At 40.9% G+C, this 18,603-nt stretch overlaps 1 protein-coding gene across 2 annotated transcripts in view; it reads right to left on the bottom strand.

Moving 5' to 3' along the window:
• Positions 1-80: 80 nt before the first annotated feature.
• Positions 81-18,603, bottom strand: part of stxbp1a (syntaxin binding protein 1a) — a 29,387-nt gene continuing 10,864 nt past the window's right edge. The window contains exons 2-20 of one of the 2 annotated variants that reach the window (XM_061060666.1): positions 17,961-18,010; positions 17,338-17,419; positions 17,177-17,253; positions 16,162-16,240; positions 15,766-15,869; positions 13,696-13,844; positions 13,098-13,182; positions 12,855-12,985; positions 12,659-12,766; positions 12,501-12,561; positions 11,855-11,920; positions 11,688-11,768; positions 11,461-11,599; positions 10,836-10,945; positions 10,485-10,586; positions 10,039-10,124; positions 8,319-8,473; positions 6,721-6,878; positions 81-2,373 (exon numbers count right to left, since the gene is read on the bottom strand). In XM_061060666.1, the coding sequence (XP_060916649.1) occupies positions 6,769-6,878; positions 8,319-8,473; positions 10,039-10,124; positions 10,485-10,586; positions 10,836-10,945; positions 11,461-11,599; positions 11,688-11,768; positions 11,855-11,920; positions 12,501-12,561; positions 12,659-12,766; positions 12,855-12,985; positions 13,098-13,182; positions 13,696-13,844; positions 15,766-15,869; positions 16,162-16,240; positions 17,177-17,253; positions 17,338-17,419; positions 17,961-18,010 (1,775 nt within the window). In that variant the 3' untranslated portion in view covers positions 81-2,373; positions 6,721-6,768. The remainder of the gene's footprint in view (positions 2,374-6,720; positions 6,879-8,318; positions 8,474-10,038; positions 10,125-10,484; positions 10,587-10,835; positions 10,946-11,460; positions 11,600-11,687; positions 11,769-11,854; positions 11,921-12,500; positions 12,562-12,658; positions 12,767-12,854; positions 12,986-13,097; positions 13,183-13,695; positions 13,845-15,765; positions 15,870-16,161; positions 16,241-17,176; positions 17,254-17,337; positions 17,420-17,960; positions 18,011-18,603) is intronic. The other variant, XM_061060667.1, reaches the window with a different exon arrangement.

Here is an 18,603-nt window from a genome sequence, read left to right on the forward strand (position 1 = left end):
ATTTGGGTCCTTTTTTATTTGAAATATTTTTGAAGAATCTACTCTAACGTGACGGTATTCAAAGAAGAGTTGAGACTTACTTTGATGGAAGCCAATTTATTAGACAGCCGTAGTACATATGAGGTACACATGGAAGTACTGTTTGTGCTTCGACACTCGCAAACATACAATCCCGATTAGTTCAACAGTTTTAGGACAGACTAATGTAACATTATTATCTCTTCTCTGATAAATTATTTAGACTTTTTGAATAACTCCGTTGATTTGAGTAAACCCTATACAACAGCAAATTATAAAATAAATAAATAAACACAAAGTCAAGCGTTTGCATCACAGAAAACGCATTATAGTGCAATATACAACTTGTTTGGCCAGGAAGGAAAGGGAATAAAAAGTCAAAAGGGTGAGTGTCATTTTTCTTTTTTTTGCAAAGCCATTCACCATCAGAGGGTTTTACATTGCACCAGAGGAGGAAACAGACAAAGAAAATAGATAGAAGTTATTTTTTCCCAGTTGACGACTAACAGCTAGAGCTAAACATCACAAACACAGAGGCTTCACATTGGCTTTTTGAAAGGAAAAGTATCACTACTTCACAGTTAGAAATATCACCAGTCAACAGTGAGACGCTAAAACAGCAACATATGGCATATACACAACACTACTCAGTGCATGGCCCAATTAAACATCGTTACTAACCAAAGATAAGACTGAGTCTGACACAATACTGAAATACAACTGGCCCTGTAGGATTATTCATAAATATCAGCAAGCAACGGCCTCTTTGACATTAAAACGTGAAGTCTGTCCAGAGAAAGGAAAATGTTGTGGTAAGGAAATACTTTACAGTTTCAACAGGCGGAGGGGGGGGATGATTCTGGCTTTTTTACAGAGCGTTTTCCATCTCTCAACATCTGCTCCATCTAGTGTTAACTAAATACTTCTCTGAAAAGGTTTGTTTCGAGTATCAAACATTTGCGTAACATTGCCACTGTGACCTCCAAAAGAATCAAATCTGTAGTTTGTAAGACTACAAGTTACCACCATGACCCTCTCCCCTCTCTTATATACCACGTTAACGTTTTAGTTCACTTGTTTAAAAAAGGAACCTGCACTTTGTCCTGAAATAAAGGCCGTCCAAAGCAGCACATGGGTCTGTACAGATCTATATTAATTGAGGCCAGGGACACCGAAAGCCCAACAAAGATCTTATCCTCAACAGATATTCACCCACTACAAATATAAATGACCCTTTCTTGCACATCACTAGCTTCTTCACTGTTTTGGCAAATCACAACAAAGTTTTCATGCCAATTTCACCATCGTCAGCAGAGAGGTTGACTCTCCAAGTCTGTTAGAATATAACCATCAGAGGCAACTTCTTTGTGCTCAAGGCCTACAGTGGCTAGGGTGCAGCATGGTTTCAACCCACCCCCCCAAAAAAACTGTTTGGAAACATCCCAGACTCTTCTACCACTCATGTTGCATAGTCCTAGTTGTCCATATCTTACTGTACGCTCCAAATGTTCCAAACAGTTTTATCTCCATCAACATATAAATTAGACAGAGCTTTAGTCTGTGGCTGCCAGATATCATACATAAACCTAAACTATTGCATAAATATGAAAGCCTATTTTTTGATACTCAAAACAAGTTTTTTTTCATAGAAGTATTTAAGCTCTTTAAGGAAAAAAAAGCTAAATGCTAAATCTGCGGCTCCCAGAACCTCCACACTGGATACAAACACATTAACAGTCCACACAAAGTCCAAGCATGCTACTGAATACGAACATCTCAAATGGGCAGGGGGGGTGTGGGTCCTCTCTGATGATATATTTAAATATATTGCATGTTGACTGATATGATATATTTTACAACATCAACCTCTCAAACTGCACATCCCTCCTCCATCGGCTTCCAATAAAACTCACAGCAAGGAGGAAACCCAAAGGAATGAGATATGTCTACCTTTACACATTCTAGCAGGTTTCATAGCATTCAATATTACATTTTGGTACTTTCAGTTTTAAATGGCCTTCTGTTCTCATATTTAAACCTATTTCAATAAGTTCATTTAGTTGCATCCATTGTAAAACATGAGAATACTTGCAAAAGTTTTATTCTTTGATACAACATATATTTTTTATCATCTAAGATGTCTTTTTTTGTCTTCTCAAGCAAGATGCATACACATGAACGTAGGGTTGTTTTTGGGGAAGGATACAGGGGACAGACGGGTCAAAGGGCAGCGGGGTTAAGGTAAAGAGGAGAGAGATGTTGTTGGAGGATTTTAGCTTGTCACTTCCTCGTCTGGTTTGTTCATGGCCTTGAGCTGCTCCAGCAGGGTGGTGGGGGTGAAGATGTTGGTCGATCCTGGAGACACACACGTTTGTCAAACACACACAAACACACACACACAGAAATACACAACGTTAGATCAGCACCTTAGGAAGGGAACAGATCAAAATGTGTTTTCAGCTCTTGTGATGCAGCTACGTTCAATGAAGGTGGTTTGACATAATGATGGAAGTGATGTTAGCAGCACTGAGTAGTCTTAAGTTATAACGACTAACACTATAGCCCAGATAATGAACTACTTTTGTAAAACTTGCAAACTAGTTCAGGTGATTTTCCTTAAGATATAGATGGTCCTTGATACTGTTAGGTAGACATTATTTAGGCAATGATTAGAAGAATTTCAACAGCCTGCAGAGGAAATTGTAATAAATTTTGCTACTCCAAATAATCAGAATGTAGATTCCCCCTCATGAATGTGCCCCCTGATGTCTTAATTTAAGGATTTTCATTGAAGTTCAAATCCCCAGTAGTAGTCTATCCATCTGCTGTTATCAGTGTTGATCATAAATTCAGAGTAAAATGCTTTTATGATTTACTACAAATATGAGAGAAAATAAATCTGCATAGCTTCTAGAAAACCTTGATCAAAAAATATTTTTTTCATTACTGTTAAGAACAGTTTTCAAGCCTGTGTGAGCGTGGCCAATCAAATTTCACTGGTTCTGCACACTTTGTATAATGGTGCATACGACAACAGGCCATCAATTACTGGCACAAATGTAATTCCAACGTCAGGAATGTAAGCAACAAGACAAGGATGTATATTTAGGATTTGGATTGAAACAAACGTAATATTATGTACATTAGACCCTACATCCACAGATCTGACTATTACTCTAAATCCTTCAGTCTGCAGACATACAGCTGGATACAGACACATAACACAGGTCTGAATTCACATGCAGCTGACGAATATGGAAGCACATATAAAATAATGAAACTACACGACTGGCATGAATGTGTGAGTTAAAAGCTTCGGGGGGGCTGGTTGAAATCCTGCAACGCGTCACCACTCTACAATGCACAGCCAATCAGGTGTTAGAAAAAGAGGTGGACTTAAAGTAAAGAGCATGCAGGACGCTGAAAAACAACAACAGCAGATCTACCCTACATGTCATGAACACCATAGAATTAGGTCGATTTTCTGCCATAAACATGAATGTCAATGTCAAATCTAGCGCCGTACTAACACAGGGATGAACTCTTGTGACAGCTGAAGACACATTTCTGACTTTTCAAAACATGAAAGGTGGTGATGTGTGGAGTAAAGCAAACCTTCGTCCAGTTCTGTTTGCTGCTCAATCACCTGATATACAGATGAATGACTACACGACTCGTTTGATTTACTCCTCACACCTGTTCGACAGTATCAAAAGCATTTCAGCTACACTGATTTGTTTCTGTTGCAAAGCTGTGTGTTTCTTCCACTCTGGTTTGATCGGGAGCTTTACTTTCAATCGTCTTCAGTAAAGCTGAGCTGGAGCCTGTGAGGGGTCAGAACAGGGAGTGGAAGAACATTAGGTACAAACAGCAGAGAAAATAGGCAAGCCCATCTGGAGCTGGGTTAATATGTTGATGTGGGGGTCGTAAGTGTCAGGGGTATAGGTGGTGGTGGTGGTGGGGGGGGGGGGGGGGGGGGGGGGGGGGGGGGTTAAGTGGGAGTGGCTTCACCTACTTCTCTGCTGTTACCTAAACACACAGCTTCGTAGAAACACAACACAGTGACTTTGATGTCAATAGTCACTAGATTATTTCTGTACATGACTAAGACCAAAATAGCATAAAAAAAACAAAGACTTGTTTTAGTAAGTGATGGCCATTTTGCTCAGGAAGTGTTGATGCAGCAGTATGCGGGGGGGCAGCCATACTGCTGATGGTGAGAGCTGCTTACTGAGAAAACCATAAAAACCAAAAAGTTGGTTTGCAAACGATATCGCTTTAGCAGATTAGTTAGGGATGAGGGAGCTACCCAGGTCTGCAACATTCAGTCTTTCATGGGTGAAAGAAAGTCCAGCTTTAGATGGGAATGTGTGTTTATATGGGGTTGAGTATTTAAAAGTCAATTAGCCAATTCTTTACAGAAATGAACAATGAGGCAGTCATGGGTATGAATGCAAACTGCAGTTATTTATTACATCTACCAAGTAGGTGTGTTTAAGAATAACCATATGTTTTTAACTGTTAGCACTTTATATCTGTATGAAGATATATGATTAAATAAAACTGAATATTTTAAAACGCTTGGCCAAGGTATGAGGAGAAGCTCTGAAGCTGACCATGTAGACGTCTGACATCTCATGCAGAAATCCTTCATCCATTTCCAAATACAGTTTTTACAACTTTTATAAGTTTAAAGAAAGCTTAACTTTAAGACAACACACATCGCCCAAAATGAAAACCAAATGTGACCCATAACATATCTGGATGATTCAATTATTATAACTTTTAATATTTCATACAATTTACCTCAGTAAGGTTGCAAATGTCATGCAGATGATTAGATTATTTAACACATTCACACCCTGCAGAGTCTGCACACTGGCAAATATCTCAGTGACCGTTTATAACTACTGTATGTGTATTAGAACATAGAGACAGATAAAAAATATAAAAACTACTTTTAATGATCGATCACTTTGTTTGACTTAAATGCTTGATTACCATTTTCTACTTGTAAACAGATTATTTTAAATGTAAATAAACTTATTTATTCTGTTCAGGTATACACCAATGCAAAGGATGGAGCTTCTCTTGTTCACATGGGGGAGGTTAGTGGCAGCTGTTGGGTATGTGCAGCATCTTTACTTTGATTGGTTTGCTAAAGCGTATCAGGTGGAACATAACTACATTCCCCGGCTCTGTCCGCAGAGAGGCATCAAAGTGGTTGTGATACGAAGGACAACTTTCGAGGCAACTGCACTTAATTGTTCTGAACTTATTACTGTTTCCTTTTTCAAGTTGCCACCAAAGTTGCCCTGTGAGTCAGCAACCTAACGATATTATCGAGATAAGGATGACATGTGCTTCTATTCAGCGCCCTCTGCAGAAGAGCCATGAGACATGTAAGCATGTAATGGTGGTCTGAGAGAAAGTGACATGGACCAGGTCAGGGGACTGGGAGTCAAAAAAAAACAAAAAACAAGGAAAAAGGAGAGAATCCTTTTTTGAAATCCAACTCAAGGACCTGTCCTAAAAAAAAGGAGTAAGAAAATCAAGGTGATTGTCTTGGCGAGGTGTTGACTACAAAAAGAATACGACTAAAAACTGATAAAGATGGATCTCGGGGGTAGATTAAATCAGGAGTTAGTGTTCGACGGGCTCAAAGGGCCTTTGGGTGGCTGTGGAGGAGCGATTTAATCCACCCAGCTGAGATGATGGGAGGAGGCAGCAGGGATGGGGTCACAACCCCCTCAGGCATGACCACTCTTCATCAGAGACAGAACCTGGGCTGTTTCCAAAGAACCTGAGGCCTTACAGGCCGAGACACTCTGTGACATACTTAGCATTATTATGTCAAGGTTACATGGACACAAGACTGCAAGGCTGCATACAAACAGCTCCTGCACAAATAGTTGTAACATATAAAGATTGTTCTTACATGGTGAAAGTATTTTTTATGTATTAGATTTTTAATATATTTATATTTTTATGGACCATAAGATATGTAAGCTCAGGAAGTGGATGTAGCCTCCTGATTTCAGAAGTGAAGCCAATTCATTACTGATCTATATCATGTATTATTTGTAATGGCCAGCAGGGGGCAACTCAGTAAAAGTCAGACAGAGAAAACAGAAGAGGAAATGACCCTTCATCTCAGCTGATCTAATACCTCAGAACATTTTCCTAATATGTTTATGATCTTCATCACAGCTTAAAGTATTCTTCAATACAGCACAGAGGTAATTTGGATATAAGGGGAAGAATAGACAGGGAATGCTTTGAGGCGTGGCTACATGTAATTTGTAAACGTTTCATACAGTGGCCTGGTTTGAGATATTAGTTTAGTAAAATCTGAAGAAGTCTGCACCCTACGCAGAATATTTAATGTTTGAAGAAAGTCCACATTGGGCTCTTTACAGTCTTGGTAAATTCTGGAGGTCTGCATGTGGGGTGAGGTTTAAATTCAGCCTTCTTGTTGGGTCAAGGCAGCTAACACCTGACAGAAAAACAGGGACTGGGGCCTGATGAAGAGGTCCATGCATTGAGGGGAGGTCGGGGATGCCCATCCCTGAGGATTACAGGGGAGGAGGAGGGTGGAGTTACAGAAAACAGTACTGAGTGTTCAAAGAAGAAGAAGGAACAGGGAGAAGGCCCTTATACTGTGAGGGTTCAGAAAGGGCTTCTTTGTGCGGCTGCCTTTACTTTTTTCTGTGTGATTTCTCTCTCCCTCCCTCCCAATCTCTCTCTGCCTCACTCGGCTGAGGCTTCTGCTTCCTCAAAGGACACCCTAGTGGACTCTCGGAAGTCGGGGTGCTGCAGGTCCGATAAGAATTTGGTGGGGGTGAGCAAGTGGGTGGAACCTGTGGAGGAACAGAGGCGGCTTCACCACTCTTCTCTCAGCACAGTCCACGCCCCCTCCCCCACTCTTGCATAAACAAAGGGGTTAAAAACAAGCAACCGCACACACACACACAGATAGAATCATCACCAGGCAGGTCACACACGCAAACACACACTCGCCTTGTGTCAAAAACACAGAATACACACAGACACAGAAAAGACATGGCATGGCTGCAATTCAAAGACAACAGTTGTTTTTAAAAAGGACAACAGCTGAAGCAGAGCACAACAAAAAACAACAGACACTTTTCCATTAATAACACAGACTGACTGCAAAGCTTAAAGACATGAAATAAACAGTACAGAGGTGCATAACAAAGGGCTAAGTTAACGTAACACATTGCACACAGAAGGCAGGTTGTTACGACTCCCTGCAGCTACACCGTCCACGTACTAGTTAAAGCTCTAACAGCTCAGTGTGGGGCTGCAAATCTGATGAAAATCATGTGCAGTCGTGTGGGATTCATGATGTGGGTGCACGAAATTCACAGAAGGAAAGATACTGTTCTACCTGACAAACCTGCAATTTGTTGTTTTGTATGTAAAAAGGGACAGTCTATATGTTTACAGAAAATTCCTCATAATTGATGACTGACCAAACAAAACCACATTTAATCATGTGTCTATGTCAACATTTTTCTATAGCGACTTTAAATGTGTGATCATCTTTTGCCTAATTCAAAAAAAAGGGCAGCTTTATTCCAGAAATGTATCCACAGAAACTCATCATAAAGCAATTATTGAAAGATATTATGTTGGCAAAGGTTTTTGTATTTGATCCTGTGCTTAAAAAAAACATCAAATTCAGAAAGAAGATCAACTTTAATTGTTGTCTTTTCTTTATGAATGTGTCTTTATTATCTCTGTGGGTTTTCTGTCCGGTCTCCTCACTTCCTTTAGTTCCCTCGATCTTTATTATATTTAGGTCAGCTCTGGTTCAGTGGCTCTTTTCCTCAGAGAACCTGGTGAACCTACAGCTGCTGGTCCAACCTCGCACAGTCCTCTAAAACCTCCCCAAAGGACGTGGTGGCTGGATAAGGCTGCAGATTTGATCAGCTTTTACACTTTCTAGAAGACACGTCCACCCTGTGTTGCTCTAAAGAGTAACTTAACACACTGCTTTAAAAAGTGTTTTACTGCTGATAGGGATGGTGGAGTGTGGTCAGAAGTTTGCTCTACAATTTGTAACCACTCATCAGTGCTGTCAAAGCATCCTGGAGTACACCTGTACGTCACTACAGTGGGTTAGAATACAAACAAGATTATCAGAGGCTGTTAAACTACTCTTAAAGGTTAGTGAGTACATCTTTCATGAGTCGTGTCCAGAACTGTTAGATATTATATAAACCCGTTCTTGCTCTCGCCCTGCGCTCTCTGGCGCCTCCTGGTGCATTACTTACCAATGATGGCCTCCCACTTCCCATTGGCCTGCGTGACCTCATAGGCACAGCGCATCTCACTGAAGGACACGCCCCCGATGATGAAGACCATGACACGTGGTCCGGTGCGGTACTCTCCGGGAGTCTTATTCTTGTGCCAGTGGCCGTACCGAGCACTAGAAATGTAAACAAGTGTTTTGATAAAAGTTCATCACATGTTATATTGGTTTTAAGGAACAGAGACCTTCTGATTCAAATAGATATTATTTTTCCACCATGAGAGGATTAAGAAAAAATATATCTATCACAGTCCTGACACATGTAAGGATTTATAGGCACCTAAAATAGTATTGTATCTCCACTAGTATGACATCATCAGCTAAGCTAAATCTCTTTATCAACATTTCAACATGTTTTACGTCACAGGTCCTTTCAAAATGTGGACAGAGATTTAATTACTGCATTAATGGATCAGGGATATACGCTGGTGTAGTGGTTAGCACTTTCACCTCACACCAAATTGATCAGGTTCCTGAGCATGAATGTGTTTCCGTCTCTATATGTCAGCCCCGTGATTTACTGCCAACCCGTCCGGGGTGTACCCCGCCTCTTGCCCTATGACAGATGAGATTGGCTCCAAACAGGAAAAGTAGTATAGATAATCAATGGATGGATGGCCACACAGTTAGACATAAAGTCTGGACACACCTACAGCTAATATTCAGACTTCTCTTTACTATGATTTGGGTCTGTTATACCTGATACCTGTCTCTGGAACAGCTAATTCCTCCACTATTTTCACCTATTTCTCAACAGCTAACCTGCAGGGGATTTACCAGCTTCATTTTACTGCCAACAACCACTGCATGAGCATGAGATGAGGGAATTGTAAAGTTGGTAATAGAGGTTTGTGGCTTTGGCATTATGAGCATCCACCATCATGTTACAAACAGTCATATTCAAGTCGATTATTGCTGCTTTATGATGATTTTAAGCCATATTGCACATTAGAGATCACATCCCCACATAAACAGGCCTTTACTGCATCAGTGGAGCTTTTCTTTGACATCGTGACATTGTGTGTGTGTGTGTGTGTGTGTGTGTGTGTGTGTGTGTGTGTGTGTGTGTGTGTGTGTGTGTGTGTGTGTGTGTGTGTGTGTGTGTGTCAGTGGGGGAGGGATGTGAAATGAGTCGTGTTGGTTTGTAACAGGATAATTTGAAGCTTAATCAATACACACACCAGCAGCCTCCACACAGACTGGAGGTTCAGGATTAGTGGGGCTCAAAGTGGCTTCATTACTCCCACTAACAGACACATTCATGTGCTTGTGGAGTTGGGAATATTGATAACTTGTATTAAGGTCAGCTTGCTTACATAGAGGCAGAACGTTTCAAAGAGTGATATTCAAGCTGTTGTGTTTTTGAGGGGGAAATTTCCGCAGTGATTGACTTTTCAGTTTTACAATTTGGATTTTTTCTGGTATTAGTAGAAAGTCTAATTATTAAGATCTTGTCTCCTGTGCTATCCTGACACTGGGATCACAACTCACTAACCTCGCAGTCATCGGCATCGCCTCCCTGCTCTTGATTTTTCTCAAGAATTGATCTGCTCCTCAAATCACTATTGATCTAACACCATCATTTCTGTCTGTTTGATTTAAAAGCGTTATTCCCTTACAATCCCACAAAGGTCGCGTTGTGTGTGATTGTGTATGTAAAGGTGTATTTACTGACAAACTACCTGACTGCAGTGGTGCTGAAGGAAGCAGAGGAGCGGGTGGAGATGTAAGGGTAGTGCTTGGTGTCCAGCTTATCTTCAATAGCATCCTGCAGGGGGACAAAAACACAAAACACATCTTTGTCACCAATGATGTCCATCTATCCTCACATGTAGACAGAGTTTGATAGGGGCTTCACAGTGTGTCATGTCTCCTAGCAACCATTTGTGGCTCTACCATCGGAGAGTAGGCTTTGCACAAATAAAGGGCTAAAAATAGTTGCTTACAAACATCCTGGTTACACAGATGTTCAATTTAGGTTGTTGTTGTGTGCACATATAACAAAAGAATCATGTCAGATCAATGACTTTGTTGTCATAGGACGCCCACTTTAGGTTTGCTTAGTAAATCAGTAAAGTATAACATTGTGTAAGATAAGTCAAATAGAGTCGAAAGCTTTAAAACACACCTCCATGATGTCCTTGACCAGTGGTGTCCAACGGGACAGCTGATAGGTCTGCTCGCTCACACGCTCCTTCCTGTCCAGCTTCTTTCCTCTGCGGAGGGTGGACTAAAGGAGGACGGAGAAGAGGAGGTGAGAGGCAGAAAGAGTAAAAAGGACAACAGTAATGGAGGCCAGAATAAGTTGTTCATCTCCTTCACATGGTTTTCATCCATAAGAACAGCAGACAAGAGGACGATACAGCTCATATGTTTCAAGTGAAGTGGTGAAAAAGAAGAAAACACTCAGAGGCAACATAAGAAATCAAAAGACAATGACAGACTGAGAGCTGGAGAAATCACTCAGCGGGGATCTTACGTCTGTGATGATGGGGACCCCCAGGTGGGCCATGTTGGTGATGATCTCACTGTCCTCAGGGGGGATCTGAGCGTGCTGGATCAGTTTGTTCAAGTTCTCCTCTGTAATACCTGAACAGACACACACCAAGGTCATATCTTATAAAGGAGAATGGAGGTTTTCATTCAGTTTGTCCAGCTGGTTTAGGATGAAGGGGAATTCATTTTTGTGACAAGAAAGCAAAAGCAAAAGAATGCATCACTTTGTGGAGCCGTGTGAAGGTCTCTGATGTCAACCAACGGATATCTGCTCTCTCAAATATCTCCTAAAATACCACAGGCTTTTTTCAGAGCCTGGGCTTGGTTTGTCTATTCTAGGCTGTAAAAATATGGTCATGTTACATTGAGAGAGAGAGAGGTCATTCTTAACAAATATATATATTTTTTACTTTCAAGTTATGATAAAATAAGATAAGCTATACTTTATTGTCCCAAAAAGGGAAATTTGTCTTGGACTCTGTACATAAAAATAGATCATACAAAACATGTAACATATTTAAAACACCTATGAACATCATATTCTCTTTCTGTAAATCTATCCCTCTAGCTTTGATGTGATTTCTTTCCGTTACCTGTATGCTGCTTACCGTTCTTGAGGAAAATGTAGAGCAGGATGATGCGGATCTTGTCGTATGTGCTGACGTTGGCATCCAGCAGGATGGGCACGATGGCCCTCATTGGGTCTTTGATCTTCTCACCCTCAGCGTCTGTTCCCATAGCCAGATCCTGCCACAGACATGTTTGTCATTTTTAACCATCATCTATTAAGAGTCATCTTAAATTTTAAAAGCATACTCTTCTTGTTTTCTCTCACCTGTTCCACACGGCAGAGCTTATCTACTGTTCCCTGGTAGTGCTTCATACAGTCCTCAGCCAGCTGCAGATGGGTGGAGTACTAAAAAAAAACACAAAGCATGCAGCATCAGCATAGATATTCAACCACTCAGAAAAACAACCACACACTAATCAACACACACACACCTTGCTGAGCTCCTTCTGATACTGAGGCATCTTCTTCAGCATCTGGGACAGATCTCTCATTGTGGTCTGTTGAAACAGAAGCAAAATCATCTCAGCACCAGTACAAGACATCGAAGACAAAAATGAACTATTGATGAAAGACCAGTTTTATGACGGCAGTGGTTCTATTGCAGAACAACAAGTTTCTCCATTAACACAAAGTAGGATGGTTTCATGTTGTTGAAATCCATCTGGATTGTATACATATGAAATGTATGAAGGGAGAGAAGCTAGCCTGGCAGACCAGAACAAAATCTGTCTAAATTAAATGATCTCATTGAAGTAATCCATAAATAAAACTAGTGTTAAAACAAGTCATTGATTTACCAGGCTAGCTGTTCACAGTCTTTCTGCTAACATTCAGCACCTGTTTTTTTTCACCTAAATTTTTTTCACCTAAATTTTTCACCTATTAAATGACACTTAATCACTTTATTCCTGAATGTCTAAAGTACATAAACATTAGCAAGCTCAAGCTATGAACATACATTTTTTTAGTTCAGAATAATGAAAGAAACCACATTAAGAAGTTTATTAATATCTTTCAACATAATTGTACAGTCACACGTTCAACTATTCAGATTTCCTCTAGCTGCTTCCTCTTCACCTTCTCTCCAGTGTTCATCCTCTTGCTGGCAGAGAACTCCTTCAGCTGGCGTGTCACTTCCCTGATGACAGAGAGGCAGTAAAACATGAGAGAGTTCTATCATTTAAAGGTATCCAAAGCCTGAGCAAAGATATTAAAGTGAGAGGAAGGGTACTCACTGGGACACCTCGGCTATGTGTTTGTGTCTCAGGCTCACCCACAGGTCATCGTCTTCATGCAGCAGAACCTCCTTCTCACGAGAGTCCCCCATGCCACTGGTCTCATACCTGCAGGACAGAGACACTCTTTCCTTAATGAACTATTTTTCTAGTTACCTTTTTTACTGATGTGCCATGTGTGGTTTTTTTGTCGTACTTGTAGACGTCGTTCTCGATGGGCAGCAGGTCGTAGCCCATGGCCTGGAAGGTGAGCTCATGAAGGACAGGAGAGACCGGGTCAAACGCCCTGTCCAGGATGACCAGCTGTGAGCGAGCCTTATCTGGACCCTACACAGAGAAAGACACAAGGGTACAGAAATGTAAAAAGGCAAAGATAAAGGTTATCTAAAGAGACAAAGATTATGAGACAACAGGTTTAGAAAAAAAGAGCTGAGCCCACCTCTCCCATAGTGGGGTCATCAGCCTTGTAGGCATCCAGTTTGTCCTGCACCAGTTGGGCCAGGGTGGCGTTGTCCTTGTACTCACTGACAGGGTGACAGGCAGAAGGATGGATGGATGAGTTTTCATTTCATTACAGCAAAGGAAGAAGATGAGTCATAAAAATAGAGGAGACTGAAAAAAAATTTGTTTAAACTATTTAAACCTCTGGCAGCTGCAGTTCACACAGAGATCTTAATGAGAAAATACAAATATGCTACATGAGTACTGTTAGAATTATATTTGATAATGGTGATATTAAGTTGTATACAAGTTAAAGACACAAGCATGACTATAGACTACTAGAGTCAGCTATAGAATATACACATAAAAAAATGCTGAGATCAATATTTGTAACGTTTAATGGCACGTCTTGTTACACCTCCTCAAATCCTCAGGGACTCACAAACTGCACGTCTGATGTCATTTAAGTTTGTGAGGGTTCAGTGCTAAGGCTTTAGCGTGGAGATTGGGATCAGGGCTTTGATACGTTTGGTTTTGCTAACCAGACAGAACCCACAGCTGCACCTGAGCAGCACCCCTCGGTATCTGACCCTCACCCTCGATATCTGACAGCAGGGTACTCCTTCAGGGTGGCGCAGAGCGTAGCAATCTGCTCAGCCAGCCTCTCCATCACAGGGTTCTTCAGCTGCGTCTTATGGGGGCTGTAGAAACTGTGGAAAGCATCTGCATTGTCCAGAGAGTACACCTGCACACACACACACACACACAAAGACAGTTTGATTGTTGCCATTAGGTGATTTGATTTTTCAAATGTGCACTGTCATTGGTGAAGTGTTCTCTACTGGTCTTTAATGTCTGCCTCCTTACCTTTCTCACAGCCTGGTTCATCTACCCTTTCTTCTGCCTCTTCCTCTCTATCCTCCAATTTTCTATCTTTTACTCATCGTTTATCCTTCTCTATTTCTTCTCATCTGTCAATGATCCTGCCTTCTGTCATTTTTCTTACTCATATTTCATTTTTGTCCTCTCCTCTCATTTGTCACCTTTCCTCCATCTGTCTTCTCTCCCCTCTCATTTCCTGGTTACCCTCATCTTTTCATTTGACCCTTGTATACTGCTGTCGTCTCTTTTCCTTTCTCCTTTCCTTTCGTCCTTTTTTTAGTTTTTTCTGCATTTTCTCAGATTTTTAGTTTTCATTCCGCCTCATGTTCTCCCTCAGCCTCACTTCTCCTGTCCTCCTCTCTCTCTGCTGCTCGTGTGTAGTATCCTCTCTTCTTTTCTCCTTTTTGTCCTCTCCTCACTCCTCCTTATCTAATTTGTTCACGTCTTTCTCTTCCCATATCTTTTCATCCCCTCTTCTCATCGTCTCTACTTGACCTCCTCTCCTCTCCTGCCTCACCTTTTCTCTCATCTTTCTCTCCTCCCCTGCCTTGTAATGTTTCCTCTACTGTTTGTCCTTAACTCCTCTCTCTCTTCTCCTTTCCTCCTCTCCTACATTACTCCCTCCTCCCACCCCATCTGTCCAGTCACATGACCAGTTTTTACTGCTCTGCAGAAGGGTCCCTATGTTAGCCTGTCTACAATTGGCTACCGCATGCTGTATGGATCCTGACTCATCCAATGGATTTGAGAGCATCAGTCTGTGGGCGGGGCTATGAGGCAGCGCTTTGCCTGAAGCAGAAAACCACTGACTCTGAATTAATCATAGTAGACAGGAGAGGAGCAAAGCATTGTGGGCCAAGCAGCATCTTCTGATAGAATGAGAGAGACGAGGATGGACAGAAGGAGAGAAGGAGAGATGTGGGAGAGAGAGAGAGAGAGAGAGAGAGAGAGAGAGAGAGAGAGAGAGAGAGAGAGAGAGAAGGCTGGGGGAGGGAGGGAGGGAAAATTTGGAAAAATATGCTCGGAGGACGGGAAATTATTTAATTAAAAATTAGATGAGAAAATGAAGAGCAGAGACCTTAAAAGTAAAATTCAAAAGGCAGGGACGGAGGAATGGTGGGATAAAAAAAGAGAGAAAACATGGACAGGGGAGGGGCACCGGAGGAAAAACATGATGGAGGCAGGAATTTGAAAAGATCGCAAAGGAAGTGAGAATGGGAAGGCGATTATAAATGTGAGTCTGGCACTAAACACAGCAACTGGTGAGTCAGCAGCGATGTGCCAAGCGGCCACCTGAGTGAAAATGTGTGTTTCTTTCTTTTTAGCCATCCTCAACCAATAACCTCACAGCTACTATTCCTGTCTGCGTCCTTTGCTGCATCTCTCTCCTCCTACGTGTCTTAGTCGATCTCTCTCTGCCCTTTGCTAAAGCTTTCCATCTTAAAATCTCTCTCTCTCTCTCGCTCTGGTTTTCACTCACAGTCGCTAACAAAGCAAATGAACCAGCTTATATTTCTTGCTTGTGAGGACGGGAAAAGGAAGGTGAATAACGACAAGGAAGGAAAAACAATCCTGGAGCCTGATGAGTAAAATGTTGTGTTGGTTTACAAAGACAGAAATAAGCCTTTGCACTGTAGAAAGATTTACATACAGTATATAGAACATATGTATCAATGGTTCTGTTTTATAAATAAATGTAAACATAGCACATAATCATAACCAACACTATCAGTGTTTCTCTTACAGAAGCAGAATCAGTTAGTTATGCACAGATGGTTATTTACCTGCGACTCGTAGGGTAAGAAGGCGATGTTGATCTCTGTCAGAGTTTTGGTGTATTTGGAAGCGCGGCTCTTTGTCAGCTCATTGAACAGAGGATCAGGGCAGGCTGCACACAGGACATTGATTAAAAAAGGGTTAGAAATTCATAAATTCATAGCTGGAGATTTTTATGTAATAAAAATGATTTAGATTCAATGCTAAAATATAAAGCACTTCTTTTTATATGTCTGTTTTGTGTGTTGTTTGCGTCCTGGATATGGCTGTTCACTTGATTACTACAGAGTTTGATTTGTTTGTTCAAATCCTTTTTTATTTCATTTCAAACATAAACTGTTGAACAAAAAGACATTTTCTTTTCATCCAAGAATGATGAAGCAGGTTTGGGTTAGGATACTCACAGTCAGTGAAGAACACATGGGCTGCCTTGTATTTGGCTGTATGAGGGTCTTTGAAGTCGGCGATGAGGGTTTGGACGGACTGGAACAATACATCGAGTTGATTAGATCATGAAGACGTTTGTAAAGTTCATGTGGGTGTGGTTATGACAGTTCATGTGTATAAGTGAGCACTTTTCAATACATTGAAGCTTCATTACTATAATGAATGATGTCACCAAAGTGTCATGAATGAATAACCACAAGATTCAATAGCTTTAAGCAGCTTTTGAAATGTCTGCTTATATTTATAGAGCCTAAAAAAACAGACAAAAGGATTTAAAATAACAGTTAAATGATTTAATTACTTACAAGACTTCATGTTGTTGAAACAGCTAAATATATGATCAACAACTGAAAACACACTAAACTGTTGTAGTTTCGTTTGCTTTTTTCCTAAATGTTTTCCTAATGTCTTTTCTTAATTTCTTTTGCATTGAAGAGCTAAACATCCTTTACATATTTGTGTATCTTAAATGTTTGCAGTAGGACTTAATCTTTTGATTTAGAACACTTTGCAGAAATGTAGGTGGGGGTATATTCTGTCTGTAAAAGACCTACAGTATGTAATGTATTACACTTATAAATATACCATGATGTCACTGAACTAAATTCAATGTATTCACAATAAAGCACATTTTTCTACAGCTGAGTCAACAGCTGTGAGTTTGGCTTCTCTGTTCTCCTAATACAAAACCTCTTAATGTAAACTATAGACTAAAGAAAGACAGAGAGAGAGAGAGAGAGAGACAGACAAAGAGAGAAAGAGAGAGACAGACAGACAGACAGAAAGAGAGAGAGAGACAGAAAGAGAGAGAGACAGACAGACAGACAGACAGAAAGAGAGAGAGAGAGACAGAAAGATAGAGAGAGAGAGAGAAACAGACAGACAGACAAAGAGAGACAGAGAGAGACAGACAGACAAAGAGAGAGAGAGAGAGAGAGAGAAAGAGAGAGAGAGGAGAGTGTTCACCCGTACCTTCTCTGTGGGTGTAATAAGGAAAATGGCCTCCAGGCTGGGAAGAGGCTCTCGTCGCTTGTTGATGTCCTCCACAACTAGAGGAAAAGGTAAACGGTTAAAGAAGAGCGCGCACACACAAACTAAGCGATGTAATGGTAGCTGAGCTTAAGGTGTCTTACTGGTGATGCCCTCTGTCATGATGTCTGTCATCTTGCAGCAGGATGACAACATCCTCATGCTGAGCTGGTCCACGATCAGCGCCTGGAAACAGGAAGTACGTCAGTTGGATACTATTCAAATACAGTTAATTACTCACATTAAATATTCCCACAATAAAGCTCTCTCCTTATAATAAAGCTTTACATCCCAATGTTGAAACAGAACTGAGAAGCTGGAACAGGTGCTTCTTTTCCTATGAGGAGTTAATTAACAACACTTCTGCAAGTAAATATTTTTGTCATTTGACTAATTTAATCATCAAGTGATTGCTCTTATCTTTAACACAGACGATAGAGATAAGCAGAAAACTACATAATGGTTTCAGTGATATCATTATTCAAATACTAGACAGGGAGGAAAATGCTGAATAAGCCTGCAGACAGTTGCAAATCAGTTGTGGCTTGACAGGTTTTGTTTCCTAGAATTTAAAGCATCAAACTAATTCATTAAATGGAATGATTGGCAAAGCTGCAGAAGAGGCTGCGGGGATTTTTGTTACTTCACTGATCAGTTTTAGTCTCAGACTTTCACACTGGTGGCCCCATCGGTGCAACTGTACACCCATAATGAGCTATTTTCTTACCTTCCATTCTCCCTTCTTCTTCACCTTCTTGATCACATCATTCATAATCTCTGTAAAAGAAAAGAAAATGAAAATTAGTATTCTGACTGATGCATGAAAATATGATGGAGTGATAAAATGATGGAGAGCATTTCCTCATCAGAGAATATTCATAATACTCGTACAGAGTGACAAGGGCTTTTTCATCATCCTTAAAGCAGAAGGCCTCTGCTCCCTCATATTTGCATAAATCAGAAAAGCTGGTTATCGTGTAAATCCAATTAAATCCCAATTAGAAATTCAGACAGTGAAAAAAATACCTCAACAACTGTTTCAGGAATTTCATCCATCCATCATCTGCTCAGCCTAACATCGCTGGAGATTGGAGAATGACATGCGGGAAAGGAGCCACAGGATTTGAACCCAGGCTGAGCCATGGGGACGATAGCCTCCAAATGTGGGGCGCGCACTAACCACTATAGGTGCCTAACCCTAACCCTATGGGCTACCAGTGCTCCCAGCAATGAATCAACGCTAGCAATGGAGGGAAACACTTGTGGCCTAACCACTAACACTGATAATTCAGGCTTCTTTAAATTCAGCCACATGAGTATAGACTACTGCACTCAAGAGAAAATGTAAATGTTAGGGCTCCATTGGCTCA

Source organism: Labrus mixtus, chromosome 17 (assembly GCF_963584025.1).
Source record: "Labrus mixtus chromosome 17, fLabMix1.1, whole genome shotgun sequence".
Taxonomy (NCBI): domain Eukaryota; kingdom Metazoa; phylum Chordata; class Actinopteri; order Labriformes; family Labridae; genus Labrus; species Labrus mixtus.